The sequence below is a fragment of the Stegodyphus dumicola genome, chromosome 3 (genome assembly GCF_044657685.1).
Source record: "Stegodyphus dumicola isolate Sdum_Otavi_A_Nest chromosome 3, ASM4465768v1".
Taxonomy (NCBI): domain Eukaryota; kingdom Metazoa; phylum Arthropoda; class Arachnida; order Araneae; family Eresidae; genus Stegodyphus; species Stegodyphus dumicola.
Window position 1 is genome coordinate 252,057,778 of NC_140770.1, and position 19,629 is coordinate 252,077,406.

Consider the following 19,629-nt stretch of genomic DNA (forward strand, 5'->3'; position numbering starts at 1 on the left):
TTATTATTGTCATCATCAATTTTGTACTCGGCTTCAAAATTAATTTTCTTTGGACTTAATTCATGAATGTTTTTCAGAAAGCACTCTGCATTAGTTTTCTTTTCTCTTGTCTCCGATTTCTTGGTGTTATTTCCTTTACTACATACGGTAAAATTACTTTCGGTATAGTACTGGATTTCAGCAGTTTCTTTTGAGGTAATCCAAGGAAGCGATTTTTCATGTCATCTTCAGGGTTCATAGCCACATTTTAGTTAAAAAAATAAGCACCTATAAGCACTTTTCAATCACATTTTAAGAAAAAGAATAAGCACCTGTCTAATTACATCATACACAACTGCATAACCTTAAAAATTAGAATTGTAATTTAAAATATGAGAAATGAAGTACTCTTTAAGGGAGAATAAGCATTACCTCAACCATGGAAAATAATTACTTTTTTTTTTTTTTTTTAAATTTTAAATAATAGTTCAAATTACAGAACTAGTTTACAATGAGAGGGAAAAAAAAGAAGAACTAAACTATATTGCAAGATTTAATGATGAAATTTCAGTTCAAAATAGAGAAAATAAATAATAGTAAGGCATATTTATTGTATTCGTTTGGAACCTAATAATAAATACAATTTATTTTTCCACTCATATTGATATTTAAATAATTTAAATCTAAATTCTGAACATTTTCTAAATTTTCATTGTATATCAGTTTTCTCTTAACAGAAATTGCAAGCAAAGTAATTTAAGTAAAAAAGCGGAACATTTCTGAAATCAGAAGACAGAAATTTGCTTCATGCAGCCATCTTTAACAGTAAAAGCTTAACTAACCCGCATACTTGGAATTGGGGAATATTCGGACAGTCGAGCGTAACTTGAAGGAGCGGAGGGGGGGTAGACTGTAGCCGCTCTTCAGATTTTCCCGCTAAATAAATGCTTTTGAAATTTCAATATGTGCATCATATAAAATAAACCAACGGAACTAAAAAAAATTCTGCTTAGCAAGCACAGTAAAACTCTTTTAAGTGTTCATAAACAAATCTCGGACCGAACATCAAAATTAATTATCTCTGCAAAATATCGCAAACGTTATTGCGCAATACGTGCGCCGTAATTCTTCCCTACGTGATATTACGCAATCGGAATCAACAACTGCCGGTATTGGGAGAATAAAGAACTAAATAACTGGGGTGTTTTTCATTCTAATTTTCAACAGACGGCGTTAAATTTCCGGAATAGAATCATTCTTCGCTTGGGTTGGTAGACCGCAGAACTTTTAGTCCTATTCAATCCAGATTGGAAAGTGACCCCCCCCCCAAAATAAATAAATAAAATAAAATAAAAAAGGTCCGTTGCTTGTTTTGCAGCGAACTGTAACAGTTTCAATATTCAAGATTTTGCGGAGAAAGGGGAGACCTCCCAACCTTCGTACTGTATAATGTATTGGCAAAAAAAAATGAAATTATTTTGACTATTCGATTACTTTATTTAAGACATTCCGAATATTATTCCTTAGAAAGCTAATCTGTGTTGAAACACAACCATTTTTTGAAGTGTACTATACTTCAGTTACTGCAACTATGTTATTATAAACATTCATACATATGCTCATAATATAAGTATAACGATCATAATAAACACGAATAAGAACTGACCAAGCAGAACGAGAATGCAAATTTTTAAGATCTTGATAGAAATTCAAACGTGTGTAGTATTTGGGTGGGAGGAAAAGAATGCCGAATGCAGCGGAATTTCTACTGCTTTCGCAATTCTTTGACCAACAGAACGACGGGCACCTGTCTGTACTCTCCGTGCACACCAAAAGTTATGTTAATGCAGAGAAAGGGGGAAAAGCTATTTCCGGGAGTATGATTCACCATCTGACATTCCATATTAGGAAGAAAAGTTGTTTATTTAGTTTCGGCTTTGGTACGGGGAAAAATAGCACGGAAAAATAGTGCGTTCATTTAAAAAAAAAAAAAAAAAAAAAAAAAAAAAGCAAGCAAGCACTAAAAACAAAAAAATAAGGACTTTAAAGAAAAAGTAAGCACCTATAAGGGCCTTTATATTTTATTTTCAAATATAAGGACTTATAAGCACTTATAAGGACCGCTACGAACCCTGATCTTTATATGCACTGCATAGATTTTTCATGTCATCTTTATATCGCTGCACATTCTTGCGCTCTTCACATCAATGAAATCCTATCTTCAACATTTAAGTTTCCATTCTTTCATCAAAAGCAAATCGTTCTTTGGGAAAGCGCGAAATACAATATCTCTTCCTTTCTTATTTGTGGATCATTGCTACAACGCAAGAAACCATATTGCATAAAGGATACTTTACAATATAGAATTTAAAAGGAAAACTGACTAAAACTACATACATATACAATTTTTTAAATATTTGCATTATTAGAAAACTAATATATATAATTAAAATTAATTTGGGATATGCGACTCCTAGAACATTGCCTTGCAGCAAAATGGAACTAGTTTTACACGCATTATAATCCTAGCTGATGCTAACTCCCGCTATAAAGATCGCGTCAGCAACGAGTCACGCAAAGGAATGACCTAGCCCTTTTGTTTAACCCTGGTTCACACTAGGATTTATCTAAGCGAACAGCGCGTCTGGCACAGTCGAACTCATGGAGGTAGGAAGTAAGACCTTTACCTCCATGGCGAGAAATCTAGTTTTTCTTCAGTTGAAAAATCTAAATAAACTTCACTATAGCGGAGGTAACGACTTCGTTAGACCAGATAAACCCCAGTGTGAATGGCCTTAAGTAATATAAGAGGACACCACAAAAAGATCCTTAAATATTCAAGAAAGGGGGCATAAAAAAATTTCCTTTTACCATGGAGTGCATAGTGCAGCTAAACCAAAACTGACGTTGTTCAATCCAAAAGGTATACAGTAAAATTATTAAAAGATTTAAATTTTGTTATAAACAAAGAAGGTTACAAAATGTGTTCACCGAATTTCGCGACTATATTTTCATTCCTTTGAATCGCATATTCTTTTAGAGAGAAAACTGTGTTTAATATTTACCTTAAATTCTGATACTTTTTATAATTTTTATGTTTTCACGAAACATTACATTCATTTTGATATCTCATTAACAGTTTAATTTTACAAATGAAATTAAGTATTCAGCACAAAATTTAAGTTCAAATTAATACAGCATACAAAAAACGAAACTTTTTTGCTCAGTTTCTAGAACCACTATAGCTGATCCTCCAATCCATAGAGATAATTAACACATGATAAAAAATTCTGAAGGAATTAGTGCTCAACAAAATACCTTTTCACCAGGAAGATAGCTCACACTAAGAAAATTAATTTTAAGAAAACGATTTTTTTAGGTCTGAACCTCGACATGTTTTGAAGTAGACAAGGTTCAGTAACAATAGGTTAAAAATGATAGTAGACTACTTACAACAAATTTACTAGGGAAAAGAATGTCACCATCTCATCAATAAAGCTTTGGCTTTGTCGTAGATTGTATGCTCTAGAAAAATTGACATTTTTAATGATTATTAAAATCATTCTCATTAAATGGGTTGCCATAGAAGAAATGATATCAGATTCAATAAAGATGACTAATTATTTAAATATTTTATGAATAAATGAAAATATTAAAATGCTTATTTGTCTAGCCTTAATATATTTTTTTAGGTTTAACTTTCTAAAACCAAGAATATGTTAAAACGTTAGTATTACTTCGTGGGGAATGGAAGAAGAAACACTTTTTAACAAAATATACTATAACCTTTTTTTCAATTTTTTTGTATTTAATAGTTGAAATGTAAAAAAAATCATTGTCTTACCACAGAAATCGGCCTCAAAAGAACCTTTAATCTATACAAATTAAATACCCAGTCAGCTACCTAAGCATATCTCTCCCATGATAAAAAGAGAAATAGTATGCATGATTGATTAAATGTGACCAAGTGTTAATTTATTGCTAAATATGCAATTAATTCTTCTACTAATGTAAAATTTTTAAAAGAAAAATGCTTCAGAAAGTCTGAATTTAAAAAAAAAATAAATCTGATTTTTTTTAAACTTCTTAAATATGAATGCAAAATTTAAAAACACCTAAAACTGAAAAAGAACACACTTTTCCACAGATTCTAAAACCAATTTCAGTTTATTGAGCTAAAGCTGATACAGTACAGATGAACTTAGCATAAGAATTAATTTAGAATGCTCACAATTTTGAATTATAACACAAAAAAATTATTCTTTACAACGCATATATTCTTTGAATTCATTATGCATAACAGGAATATGAAATACACTAAAATATATTATGATTAAAAAAATTAACTTCAAATTGCATACAATTATATTTTGAGAGCTTAATAAATGCCAAAATGGAATTCTAAATTTATTAAAAAATTCCAAAATAGTTTTTGGAAATTATTAATGAAATAAAATCCAAATATATAGCATTAAACAAACAAAATTCTTTATGCAGTTGCATAGTTTTGTAATATCAAATGTTATGAATAATGAATTTTTTACAACTCTTCACCACTTTTTAAAAACATTAAAAAAATTCAGATCTCAACTCATAAAATACAAATGAACAAACAATGAAACATTTAAAATTTCTGGGAACTCTAAACCAAACGTTCAATGAAAAACTAAAAAATTACATTTGAAAATAGATACCACATATAGGCATGTACAAACACTTTGATTATACTGGACCAGATAGATAAGCACCAACTACTAGTTGCAAGAATTGGAATCTACTGTACCAAAACAAAATTTTCTCATCATATTTACAAGAACTTTTAATGTATAACTAAAGTAACATTGATAATAAAGTTACTTTCTGCATTAAATGTTTTCTAAACCTTTCCAGTGGTGCTACACTCCATCTGGCTGATTCCATGTACATGCCTATGACACCACACACATACATACATGGCATGAAAAAGCATAAGCTATACTATTACTTCCTACAAGCACGCAGACAAGCATTTAACTACCATGAAACCCGGGTAAAAACATGTAAAATTCACTGTATTATAACACTCAAATAATACCCTGAATCATACTACATACTATAATATAATGGGTGGTTTAAAAGAATTGTTACACAATATGCATCTCACTGCTTTATACTATGCTAGTGTCATACCACTTCAACAAAGCATCCATCTGAATATTTTATGCATGGATGTTATACTTCCTGATATTATATATAAACATAAAAATTTATAGACTTTTACATATATTTTACATAATATAATAAGTTATTTCAAAAACCTTATGACAACTCTATCATAAAATGCAATGAGTGGGTGTCTTATAAATAGCTTAAAATTTCAGTTCTAAATGGAAGTTATATGCCAAACTAAAAACAAAGATTAATATTAAACTATTTTAAGTGATATACACATATTTACACACACACAAACACACCACAGTTCAGGCACATAACCTGGGGGTGTGATTAACAACTGACCCCCTATCAATGAACGACTATGTGAAATGTATTATTGAATGAGGATCAGTCAAAGAAAACTGACAGTAAAAGTTGTGATAGGGATAGCACACCATAACCATGTTGAGTTTATGGCTCATAAAAGAAAATTAAGTATATCCAAGTCTCTCTGCTAAACAAAAATAATATACAGATGCTCATAAAAGAAGTATACAACTTCATGCTTATTTACAAGAAAACCATAACAATACTGGTCTTGTCACAAAATAGGTAAAATTGTTTCTTATGCATCTGCATGTTGATTTTAAATATTCACTCAGGCCCTCCCCCCATACCAACCACAGTTTTTGAGCAATGTCACTTGTTCTAATCACCTGATATTATGTGCATAATTCCTAAGTACACTGGAGATGGAATTACAGAAATCCCTTATTTAATTATGACTTCAATTGTTATGCTTTTGAATTAACATGATTTATTAACTGCAACTTGCTTTCACTTAATATGGAATGAATTTCATTAAAAATGATGCACATAAAATTTTTTATAATGTAATTGTAATTACAATTAAATGACATATATTTTCTGATTTCTCTGCTTAGACTCAAAAACTTGCTTCGTATGTCTTCATCGATAACTCATGAATAGCTTTTCTTTTCTTAAACATATCAATAAATGAGAGAACACCTCCAAAATATTCCACAACCATTTTCGATGCAGATGGTTAGTTCTTGTACTGATATTTTTATATTTGCAGTTATCTAAACCGACATTTCATAGCTGCTAAGAAAAACTACTTTATTCTAATATTAACTATGATTTTTTTAGGGGTTTATTAAAAACATTTCTGGCAAAATAATGACTCCACTCTGTTCAAAGTGCACCTTATTACAATAATCATTTATATAATACCAAATATGCTGAGCAACAAAAATGCAGAAAACATTCAATAACAATAATAAACATCAAATGCATTAGTTTCACCGAGATTCCTGCTATAAGACTGTACAACTACCACTTCAGCTGGTCATATTCAGAAAGATTCTGTAGCTGTTTCATGTTTTATTTGCCGTTTTCAATCACTTGGTTTAAAAAATGATGCTTGTATATTGTTTGTTTTCTTTAGTACTATTTATCCAAAATATTTTATAAGCAAATTGAACCACTTGTTGTAAGGCTAATTAATCATTAAACACAACTGTAAAAAAAAATTCAGGGGAAAAAAAGGATAATAATTAAATAGCCTATGGATATTTTAAAGATAAACAAAATAATTCAAGCACATGCAATAATAATAATTTTAAAGTAAAAATTTATTAAATAGAATAACATTAAAGAAAAATTCATTTATTAATAAGTTTATCTCATTAACTTTATTTGCAGAGTTACTCTATGTAATTTTTTTTTATTCCTCTACACATTCAATAATATGAAAAAAATAATTTCAATATACAATTTTAGTTTGATAATGTGGCATTGTAAAAATTCAGAATTATCATACTTTTGCTTCAGATCAAAATGCACTACCATTTAAAACCATTTTTCAAGTTGACTACTCATGAAGACATACTTAGTTTATTTGCATGCACAAGATGACATATTAATTACACAAAAGGGAAAAAAAAAATGACTGATCCTCAGAAAGATGTCTTTAAAGCTAGGTGGTTATATGTAATAAGTTTTCTTAAAAAAAAAAAAAAAAAAAAAAAAAAAAAAACATGAAGTTGTAAGCAAATTTTATGGATTAAAATTCTTCAGCTTAGAAATTTCCCGAGAAAAAATTTCTAATTGCACATTTGCCATGATTAAAACGATTTAACTAACATTATTTGGAAACCAGAAACTTTGACATTAATTTAATTACTTACATGTTACACACAAAATAAAAAATATAAGGCAAATTTATTATGAGTCAAATAGATTAAAGCTTTAACAGTTACAAATTTATTTAGGCATTTTTTCACAAGAATGAAATAGATTGCCTCAATTAATAAACTGTCTGCCCTATATATGTGTTTTTTTAAATGTGAATGCTTTAAAACTATATTCAAGAGACACAACTTCTCAATAAAATAATATGCCTAATTTTAAACAAAACCTTCTCAAAAACAGATCTTCAACTAACAGAAACATACACAAATTTAGTCTTACAAAAGTCTCGAATATATATAAAATACATATCCATTGATAAGTTAATAGAAAATTTTACTTATTTTTTTTTGGTATGTTTAAAAAAATATTTCATGAAAAAAGTAATTTGCATCTACTTCCAAGAGTTTTGGATAATGTGTTCTTTGTGCAATTTTATAATCAATCATAATTTTCAACAGGAAGTGTAAATTATTGGTAAACTGAATTTTTTAAGTTAGAAATAATTATAAACAATTTATTTTCAAAGTAATTAACAATTAACTAAGGCATATATACTTTTGGAAATATGGTTCAGAAAGCTTATGACTAAATAATAATAGAATATTTAATAATAATATATATATATTAGTATTATTAATATTCAGTCTAAATGTGTGTTATAAGAAGTTACTTCATTAACATTATCATTATATTTCATTACAGCTTGTATTTTGAATCAATAAAAGGATAAAATTTTAGAATGCTGGGAATTTTATTCAGGTTCAGTTTTGAGCACAACTTTCTGCATTTGTTGATACAAGATAAATTCCCTTAGAAAATGCTTCGGGAAGGTAGGTCTCCTCCATGAAGGCCTCTGTCCCCTTAGATTGATAGCCCTTGTGTGTTCTGCCATATTTCAATAACCTAACCCAGTGGTATTCAAACTATGGGTTGCAAAAATTTATAGTACTGTTTCAAGGTGGAAAAAAATCCTACAGTGTCTAAATTGAAGGTAATGCTATGGGTGAAGTAAAAAAAAAAAAAAAAATTCTGGAGTCATTCATATTTTTATTGGTTTGCATAAAATTTATTGGGTGCCATAACGTTTGAATACCACTGACCTAACCTAATAACACTGCATATAAATTTTTTATTTTAGATTATAATAAATGCTATTTAAATTACTTGTAGTATAAATATAAAATAAATACATTAAATATATTAGCTCATTAAAATGCCTTTTAGGGTCTTTAAAAATCTTAACTTTTTTTTTTAACTCATGGAATAGTTTTAGAAATGCATATACAGATGTATCAAAAATTTAAACTGTATCCTACAAAATATCTAACTACAAATAGATAAATATGCAAAGTTTGCATGAATCAAAATAACACAATAAAAAATTTGACTATTCACATAAGAATATTTATTTCTAACAATATTTTTAAATTCAGAAAACAAATATTCTAGAAATGATCATTTCCTTCTCAGTGAAAGTGAAAAGGTTTATTTCTAAGTGCAAAAAAGTTGAATCTAATTAACCACATATATATATAATGGATATAGAATGATAAGTATACAGAATCTGTGTTCAAAAAAGAGAAAAAAGAAAATCACTGGTAAATACTTAAATTAAAATTATAATACACACCACCAAGCAGAAGATTCAAGTTTTTTTTTTTTTTTTTTTTTTTGATTAAGGCTTACATATATCCCAAAAAAAAATTAAATATTTTGAGTATCATAAGCTTTCTGCATTCCAGGTATTTAATTAGATACTTACCAGTTATCAATCAGCATTATGAATAAATTTCTTATCAAAATAAACAAAGGGAAATGAAAATAACCATTACAATAAGTATACAATCATAAATCAATTATGAAGAGAAATACTGCATTTTTTTTACTAAGTGTATTCAATCACTTTCTATCTGAAGTTATTATAATTCTGTTTCACTTCTGTTTATTACATAGTATGACACAATGCTATATATATATGAGATTTAGATTTTTTTGTCAAAGGTATGATGATTGTTACAATACTCATTTTACATGTCAACAGTACGAATTGTTGTCTATTAACAAGTAAGTACCTTTATTAATAATATATAAAACCATTAATTTTAATGAAATTATTATAGTATATAAAAACATTTTCAACACAGAACAGCATAATACAAACAAGAAAGGTAAAATAATGATGAGGATTTTATTAAAATTCTTTACATATAAACAAACAAAATATCACAAATTTAAAAAACTTATGAGTTTGTAAACGATTTAAACCAATAAACTTATACCTATATAACATAAACAAATTTTAAAAATTAAAGATCATTAATAATTCAAATAGAGTAAATTAAGATTTACTTAAAAATATTCGTGATTAGCCAGTTTCAAATGCCTTTACAAATGACAAATTTTGGTTAAAACCATGAAAAATTTTTCCCAATATCACTTAAAAACAGGACTTGAAATTACTGTTTTAAGCAAGACTTGAAACTATTTTAAGCAAGACTGATTTCGATTCAAATTTACAACAAAAATATAATACAAAAGAAAATTAAAGCAAACAAACTTAATATGCATTTATATTACTTGTAAATGCAAAAGTTTGATCAATGACAATTAACATTCAATAAAAGCAATAAAACAGAAAACAAAAACATTACAATAAGCAACAAAGTATACATTTTTAGCAAATAAAAGCAGACATGCATGCAATTTGATTTTAACCGACTTTGTCCATCACGAACCATGTTATCAGTTAAGGAACTTTAATATTCTTTACAAGTAATCATCATTTTCTAAAAGTAAATGATAAATTTAGTCATGTTTAAAAGGAGTAACATAACTTAAAACGTTGAAATAACAAGTTTAGGCACTACGCATGTTTCAGTGTGTTAAAAAAAAAAATTCAATAATGCACGGTTCACACTAGTCATTACTTATGATTCAAAACAAAATTGGCATCAGAGTATGTAAATGATTAGAGTGAGGAAGAAAGAATTCTCATTTTGGCGAAAATTCAAACTAGCATGTTAGGAACATACGAAATAAAGACAAATGCAAAACACTTACACAGACCATAGTATAAAACTCACTGCTAAATTTTATGTTATAAGACAATACCTTAACATCTTAAGGAAATACCCTTAAGCATTTGCAAAAGGCATTTACCGTGTTATCATAAATACTGTACACATTAGAGACAGCCTTTAAACTGCTTGAACTCAAACTTATTGAAAATTATTGGCATCTAACTTGTGTTTTTGAGACATAGAATTTCAAAATGAGACTATATGAATATACTGGACTGATATAATTTCAAAATGTTTCAGGCTGCAAAAGCCAAAAAAGGAAATGCCTACAGTGAAATTAAATGAATAATAATAATAATTAAAAAAAAAAAAAAAAAAAAAAATCACAGATCTAGAGGACACTGCTACTGAGGGAAAGCCCATTCATTCTGAGCTATGGCACTAGAAACGCAAGCAGCAAGGGAAGCATGAGCAGCATGTTTTTCAGTTGTCAGATTGAAGTGGCATGGCTTAGCTATAGCTTTATCACTAGTGTTGAAATGACAGGGTTTCGTCATTGGTTTGTCATTTGGAGGTGCATTGAATATGTAGGGCTTACTAAGCTGTTTGTCATTTGACAAACCAAAATGACAGGTAAGTGGCTTATTTATATCAGTGGAAGTAGGAGGTCCTTTCATACTCATGCGTATATGGAGATCTAGCATTACCTTTCGAGTGAATTTGAGTCCACAATGGTCACATGTGAAAGGCTTCTCCCCAGAATGTGAACGTAAATGTTTTTGTAGATTTCCTTTTTGACTGAATTTTTCATCGCAGAGCTCACATACAAATGGTTTTTCTCCAGTATGGATGCGTATATGTTGCTGAAGGATGGTCTTCTGGCGAAATCTCTTTCCGCAATGTTCACATCCATATGGTTTCTCCCCAGTATGAACTCGAATATGCTGCAAAAGAATTGCTTTTTGGCTGAACTTCTTGTCACAATACATACAAGGAAAAGGCTTTTCTCCTGTATGAACACGAATATGCTGTACCAGAATTGCCTTCTGTGAAAACTTTTCTCCACAGCGGTCACAACCATATGGCTTCTCTCCAGTATGAATTCGAACATGCTGATGGAGAATTGCCATTTGTGTGAATTTTTTCCCACAATAAGGACATGTAAAAGGCTTTTCGCCAGTGTGAAGTCGGATGTGCTGATCAAGAATCGTCTTCTGATTGAAACGCTTTCCGCATTCTTCGCATGCGTAAGGCTTTTCACCGGTATGGATTCTTATATGCTGTTGTAAGATTGTTAGCTGAGAAAATTTCTTCCCACAATACATGCAAGTGTAAGGTTTTTCTCCAGTGTGAATACGGATATGTTGTTGGAGAATAGCCTTTTGATTGAAACACTTGTTGCAATGTTCACAGACGAAAGGCTTTTCTCCTGTATGGATTCGAAGATGCTGTTGCAAATTAGCCGCCTGGTTGAATTTTTTGTCACAATGCTGACAAATATAAGGACGCTCGCCAGTATGTATACGCATATGCTGAGTGAGTGTTCCTTGAGAATTGAATGTTTTCTTACAAACTTTGCAAGCAAAAGGCTTAGAATGGAACTGAGCATGTTGGTGAAAACTGTTCTTGTCAGCAAATGTCTTTCCACACTGATCACAAATCAAAGCTTTTTCACCATTAACTGGCACAGGAACATTCTGGTTAACCGGTGGCTTTTGCTCCTGCTGATCAAATGTCCTTCCAGGTGGATATAAGCCAAGAGGAATGGACTGAAATGCCATTCCGGAAAAAAATAAGTTCAACATTTAAATTTGTAAAAGTAACACTCAAAGATATTTCATTAATTATAAAAGAAATGCATTCATAACAGTCTATTTTTATATTTGAATCACATAACTTAGTGATACAATCTTTACAATATATTTTAGAAATGTTTTAATAGTTCAGAATTATTATAATCCACACAACTATTGATTTACAAAACTGTTTCAAACTGTAACTTACATTAGAGTGGACAGAATATTTCAGAGTGTAATCTAGGAAGATTTTTAATACACAGGACAAGTAAGATAAAACAATATAACTTTTAAAAATATCTTTTCCTGAAATAAAAAAAAAATAATATTCATTGAATGGTAAAGTTTTTTTTTTTTTTTTAAATTAACAAAATAAGCTCATATTGCATAAAATATTAAAAGAAATGTCAAATATTTACAACTTCAACTATTTTACCATTTTCAATCTCGAACAATTCATACAATTTTCAGATGAAAATCACAATTTCTGGTATAGTTTAAAATCAGCATAAAACACATTTACTAACATACAGAAATTAACAAAACAGAACAATAAAGACACAACTACAATGTTGGGAAAATTGAAATATTAGTACAATATATAAAAGTATATTATTTTGCACACAACATATGTGTTTTCTTTTTTGAATTCATTAGAAACAGATGTTTCCTGTAATATTCACCGATTAGATTACACTGTAAAGCATAAAATTTAATTCTTTTCATGAAACTTATTTTCAGTACTCTATAACTAGTTATCACTCATGATGACACTCAAATGCTTCAGATGCTCAAATGGTTGACTGGATGAGCTTACTACAGAAGAATAACAGGCAATGTTTTCTTTTTAAAGAAATAAAATCTGCGAGAAGAAGAAAAAACACACTAATCAAAAATACTTAATAAAAATATCTATCACAACATGCTACAAATTCTGTACTAAATTGAAACATTTAATAATCAATACTAAACATTTATTTATAAATATTTCAAATAATAAATAGCTTTTTGTTCATGCACACAGAACTTTCACTCACTCTGACTTGAATATTGAAATAAAGGCTGCAATTTTTTTTTGACTAACTTGAATAAAATTTTAAAAGATCCTGCTGGTTTTATTGATTGGGGGGTAGGTAAACACATTTGTTTAATTTTTAATCATTTCCAATCCTTCTTGACAAATAAAGTACATTACCATCATTGCAACTAACATGATATCTATTGCTAACGCAGCAACTAGCTGCAAACTCCAGTACTGCTGTGCAGATATCTATCATACAGACCATCTGATGTTCCTCCCCTATACCGAACAGTTTATTGAATTTGTTGACTATCACGGACAACAGTATGCCACTACTGACTTGACCAGATTTTTTTTTTTCGCTCTGATAAACATGTACGTGCACTGAATTACAGATGTGGAAAACCTGCGAAACACTCTCAGTTAACATACAGATTTAAAAAATTGCCAAGAAATGCAGAAATTTTAACAGAAATGAAGTACTGGTAGTGTAACTGACATAATATTTCTCAAGGAAATGAAATTCTGCACAGAATTTAAAACTTTTGTAATGTATTAACTACTGAACATTAATCTTTGTACTTTTCCCTTTCTGAAAAAATCTGATGTGTACACCACATGACTTCCTTGTACGGAATGTTTAATTATACGCATTTTTTCTTGCATTTTATTTAAACTTATTAGATTGAATTAAACCTACTTCACCGACAGCGCATAAACCACAATAGAATAAATACATTCTTTAAAATTCACTTTGTTTATCATAGCGACACTCTGGCGCTAGGTTTACTTAACCTAGCGCCAGGTATTATATTTCGTTCATATTATAACTCAGAATGCACAAAATTTATATCATTTAAAGAATTATCTAATCATTGCTATATGTTCTATTCAAATACTATAATAAAGCTAGAACTATGTATAAAAGAATTTAAGCAAACAAAACAAAAAAGAAACAGTTTTTCACAGACGATTGAGTATTTCTCATTCAATCAATTCAGTTTTCACTTCGCGAGAAGGCAAAAATACATAAAAACTCAAAATATCTGTATTAAAAATTACGAAGTAAATCTTAAACGCTTATTTCCTCGGAAAAATTCCTGAAAGGATTGAGCATGATTTAAATAATAAATGAAGGCATTATCTTTGTTGTTGCGAAGCTAAGTTTCTCTAGATTGGCAACAAATCAGCTACTCAGCCGTTTCAAATGTAAACAAGACAATGGCTGCCATCAAATTAAAATTAGGCTTAGCGGCACTTAAACATTTTTAAAATTGTTGATAATTCTAAAAATATTGCATACAGATTTACTAAAGGCATAAAACCCTTAACTGGAAGATAAAAACAACATAATGATATTTAAAGCAAAAAATGTACAATTTACAAACATATAAGAGTAAAGAAACTGAGATCACTGAGCCGGGTAACAGAGTGGATATATTTATAAATATACGTTTGGCGCGGACGATTGAAACCAAAATACGAGGTGCACATCTACATGTTATAGTAGTCTTATATACAAAATTTCAATGTTCTGAGGCTACTTGTTTTTGAGTTATGCGAGATACGTACGTACGTTCATACGCACGTACATACATACGTTCATACAGACACCATGAAAAATTCTCTTCAGAATTCATTTTAAAGCAGTTTTTTAGTTTTTTTGGAGGAAAAGAGTCTTTTATTCTGCCCTTACGTACAGATATCATGCAAAAATATCGTTAAATTACATTCGAAAGCGGTCAAAGTGGATATTTTCGTTGAAACAGGCTGCCTGAAGCTTTTTGCGATTACAATACTTCCTTTTTACTTCGTACAAGGAAGTAAAAAGCCTTAAAGATACTAATTCACCCCCTAAAATCATTTATTATATTTGTCTCTAAATTAATTACAGTCAAAAGTCGTTAATTCGGACACCCATAATCCGGAATGATCTATAATCCGGACCTCAAAGCTAAAAACTTTCTGCGCATGCGCCGCGTTGACACATGCTCGTAAGACCTCTTTCGACTGCGCATTTGCGTGTGCGCAAGCGCAGAATACGTTTTCGCGTGCACGTTTTATTTATAACGGACGATGTAAGCTAAAATTATCTAATTATCTATTTCAGTTAATGTTGATGATTGCATTGTTCCTTAATTTTCAAATTGGATCCGGCTTATTATTTTTTGCAGACTGTAAGAGCAATACTATAAAAGTAAACTTGAACTTTCGATTATGTCAAATAGAATTTCCGATTCTGGAGCTCCCAAAGGACCGTACAAAACGAAAGTATGTTTCGATGTCCATCAAACAAAAAGTGGAATTGCTGCAAAAAATGGATAAAGACATGAAGAATGTGACAGAGAGGTTAGTGAAAACGAAAAAATTTCGATTGACAAGTTAGTCGGTATTCTCGGCACAGCAATTAACAGGACTTGAACAGCTGAACTTTGTAACTGAACAAAACATTATGTCTGTTTATAGAATTAAAGAGAAAGTATTATCACATAAAACGAAGCAACTTAAACAACTTACATTGAAAGAAATGTTTAATAAAGTAAACAAATAAATATTAAGCTTTTTTTTGTAGATTTTGATACCCTTTAGATCATAATTGTTCTTCATTTCATAAATTACAGTTTCATATTTTTAATTTTAGAATTTCTGCATGCCATCTTACGCGATTTAAACTGATGATCTATAATCCGGAATCGCCGAAGTCCCGACGAGTCCGTATTAACGACTTTTGACTGTATAAGTTTAAAAATCTTCTAAGGTTATTATCATCAGGTACTCATTTTATCACACATCTTGTCTAATAAAGAGGGTAAAAATGAAAATTGAAATATATAAACTATAAAACTGATGTTAATTTCTGCCTAAATTTAATTACAACTATCAGAAATTCTGTTTAAAAATGTAAAAATATATCAAATTATAAAAACTTCATTCGAAAGATTAGGAACAGCCTACTTTTCGGAAAAAAATTATATGCTGTACATATATACTCTAAAACAGGTCAACTCAAAAAAAAAAAAAAAAAAAAAAAAACTTTGTGGACCACTTAAAAAATGCATTTTATTCCACTGGGCCAGATTATAATATACTAGCAGCTTCGCTGCCAACCTTTGTCTGGCTTTTAAAAATGTACCGGAAAAGTAGCTGAAGGGAACACCAAACATTAAATTTAAAAACTGCGCAGAATTTTACTCTGCAGAACAACTTCATAAAAGAAGTTATTACGTATAACAAAATTACAATGAAATAAAGCAATATCCTTTAGTACAAATATTAATTATCCTAATAAATAAATTAACCAACTTCCCTTTGCAAAATCTTAAGAACTCAAGTGGCATATAGCAGATTAAGAAATTTGTTTCCTAAAAAATCACTCAAAACTTTTCAATATCTTAAAAACAGTGAAATGAGCAATAAATAACATAAAAGAATAAAGCAAAAAATAACATGAAAGCAACTCAAAAAACATAAAATTCAGCACAGAATTTTACTCTGCACAACAACTTAAAAAAAAAAAAAAAAAAAAAAATATATATATATATATATATATATATATATATATATAAATGACAATGAAATATGCAATCTCTTAAAAACAGTTACATAAGAAATACTATGAAAAATTGTTGCCATACCCATATTTCTAAAAGAATTAAACTATTCAAAATGATGCGATTTTATCAACAATAAGACGGGAAAATTGTTGCCAAAATCACATTTTTAAAGATGTGAGATGGGAGAAGTGTACTCGGAAGCTTCATTTAAAAAATCTTTTAAAAATACAAAATATTATCATTTTTCCAAAACTCTTTTTGTAAAAGCAGTTGCAAGGATAAAAGTTTAATGTGTCCAAAAATAAAAAAAAAAATAAACTGTACATTTTTAAAAATAAACGTTTTTAGAAAAAATCCCGTTGAAAAGGTGTTACGCTCACTTTGTTAAATAAATTCGTATTAATCGATTTATTGAAACACAAAATTTATTTTAAGTTCTTAAAATAGCTAAGTGCCTACGCTTCATGACGATGTGAAAATGGAGTGTGTAGAGTAAAATCTCGCTTTCCTATAGCCCATTATATCTCAAAATGATGCAATTTTGTCACAAAACATAAAAACGAATTCGAATTTAAAAAAAAAAAATCGCTTCGAGGTGCACTGGCTCTTGTCTAGATGCACTTATGTACCAAATTTCATAGCCGTGGGTCTATTAGCTTACACGCAGCACGAACAAAAGATACACACACAGACAGACTCTTTCTTTTATTTTATGTAGAGATATATGTGATGATAAGGTGTGTGTTGTCTGCTATGACAGCAATCCCAAGCTGAATATTTGAACTCACATACATAAGATTTAGTTCCTTGCAGTGAATTGAGAGATGAGTCCTTGACTAGGGAAGACATTATTTTGCAGTCGCGAGTGATTGAGGATATTACAAGATTACAAGATCACTGAAGATATCAGTTCCGTAGCAGAAGATTCCAGGAACTTTAGAAGAATCACAAAATCATTTGATATTCCAAATATATCTTTATTACTTATAGGACTTCACAATGGAGCCAACCTGCACCCCACAATTTTTATGATGGTGCATTACATTTTTAACAGAAGCAGCCAAGCAAGAGATGTCCTTTAGCTAGCAAGCACAGGCAGAGGAAACGGGAGAGTAGATGGATTGCAATGGCATTTATAGTAAAATGTTTCGTTAATCTGATTGGCTAAAACTTAGAAGAAATGCAGGAGTTTTTAGATGATATAATGCGGAATTATGTTTTCAGATACAACTTGGTTTAGACAACGTTATTACCCAAATTAAAAATGAGCAATCAAGAGGCTTTTTAAGTTGTAATTTTGATTTGGATATTTTTTTATCTTACATATGTATAACTTAGACATCTTAACAACTCTACCAAAGGTTGTTGACATATTCTTTTATGGTATAATACATTTTTTAATTTACATTTTATTTCTAAATTCTGTCTAACTGACTAAGTTACAATTTACATTAATTATACATATATTTCATAACTACAAAACAATTTTTTTTAATAACATAACAATCATGTCTAGTATTTTTGCATTTTTTTTTTTTTTTTTTTTTTGTGTGTGTGTGCGTGTGAGGTTGCATAGCGTACCCATAAATGAGGATCTGTGAATCTATGTATGTTATCAAGGCTTCCTTTAATATGAAAATAAAATTATGTGTTGAAATCAAAGGGCACTTCTGAAAGCTTTTCACCCTTTTGTCATGCATTTGCTTGCATTCACCTATGCATCTGTTTCTCTAATTCTCAAATCATCTACAGAATTATTACTATATTTGAATTGGTCTACAGGGTTTCTCAAGTGCGGAATGGAAAATTTATTCAGCTAGCTCTTCAAATCATGGCTTGTGTGATAAATTGAAGACAATGTATGAGAACTGAAAAAAAAAAAAAAAAAAAAAAAAATTTTCTCGTCATTCTCCTGTGGTTTTTAACAGTGCTACATTTGACTTATGAATGCTTCAAAACAAGTGAAAGAGATTTAATTAGTGTTCAAGAAATAAGATGTGTTTAAACCTACTTTAAAGGTCACCGGAACTATGTGTTTTCTGGAAAATTATTTTCACTTTTTCATAACTGCCTTTACATTACAAACTGATATTTTTCTTACTAAACTGGATTTTTAAAAATGCTACACTGCTTTATGAAGATAAACTAAATTTTATGGTATTTGAAATTTAATAATTTAATTTCGTACAGTACAAAGTCCGTAATTCGGACTCGTCAGGACTTCGGGGATTCCGGATTAGGGGTTTTTCAGGATTATAGATCATCAATTTAAATCTAATAAGATGGCATGCAGATATTATAAAATTAAAAATATAAAACCGTAATTTATGAAATAAAGAGCAATTATGATCTAAAGGGTATCAAAATTTACAAAAAGAAAAAAAAAAAAAAAAAAGCTTAATATTTATTTGTTTACTTTATTAAACATTTCTTTCAATGTAAGTTGTTTAAGCTGCTTCGTTTTTTTTTGTGCTAATACTTTCTCTTTAATTCTATAAACAGATATAATTTCTTGTTCAGTTACAAAGTTTCGCTGTCCAAGTCCTGTAATTGCTGTGTCGAGAATACCGACTAATTTGTCAGTCAAAATTTTTTCGTTTTCAATAACCTCTCTGTCACTTTCTTCACTATCGGAAGTGATATTTTATGGATCTAGAACCAAACTACAGATTTCGCTGTCCGTTAATTTATTGATGACTGGGGCATTGTCGTTGCAATGAAAAACTTCTGTTATATCATCTTCATTTATTACCGCTTCTCCACATTTCTTTACAAAATCTAATAACTGGAAAATTTCACCTTTAGTTTGCGATCCTTAGCCAGCTCCAGAATTGGAAACTCTTTTTGACATAATTGAAAGTTCAAGCTTACTTTTATAAAATTGCTCTGACAGTCTGCAAAAATAATAAGCC

At 29.6% G+C, this 19,629-nt stretch overlaps 1 protein-coding gene across 2 annotated transcripts in view; it reads right to left on the reverse strand.

Annotated features, from left to right (window-relative positions):
- Window positions 1-4,127: 4,127 nt before the first annotated feature.
- LOC118198621 (uncharacterized) overlaps window positions 4,128-19,629 on the reverse strand; it is a 35,335-nt gene continuing 19,833 nt past the window's right edge. For both annotated transcript variants that reach the window (XM_085814048.1, XM_085814049.1), the window contains exon 2: window positions 4,128-13,004. In XM_085814048.1, the coding sequence (XP_085670174.1) occupies window positions 10,751-12,151 (1,401 nt within the window). In that variant the 5' untranslated portion in view covers window positions 12,152-13,004 and the 3' untranslated portion in view covers window positions 4,128-10,750. The remainder of the gene's footprint in view (window positions 13,005-19,629) is intronic.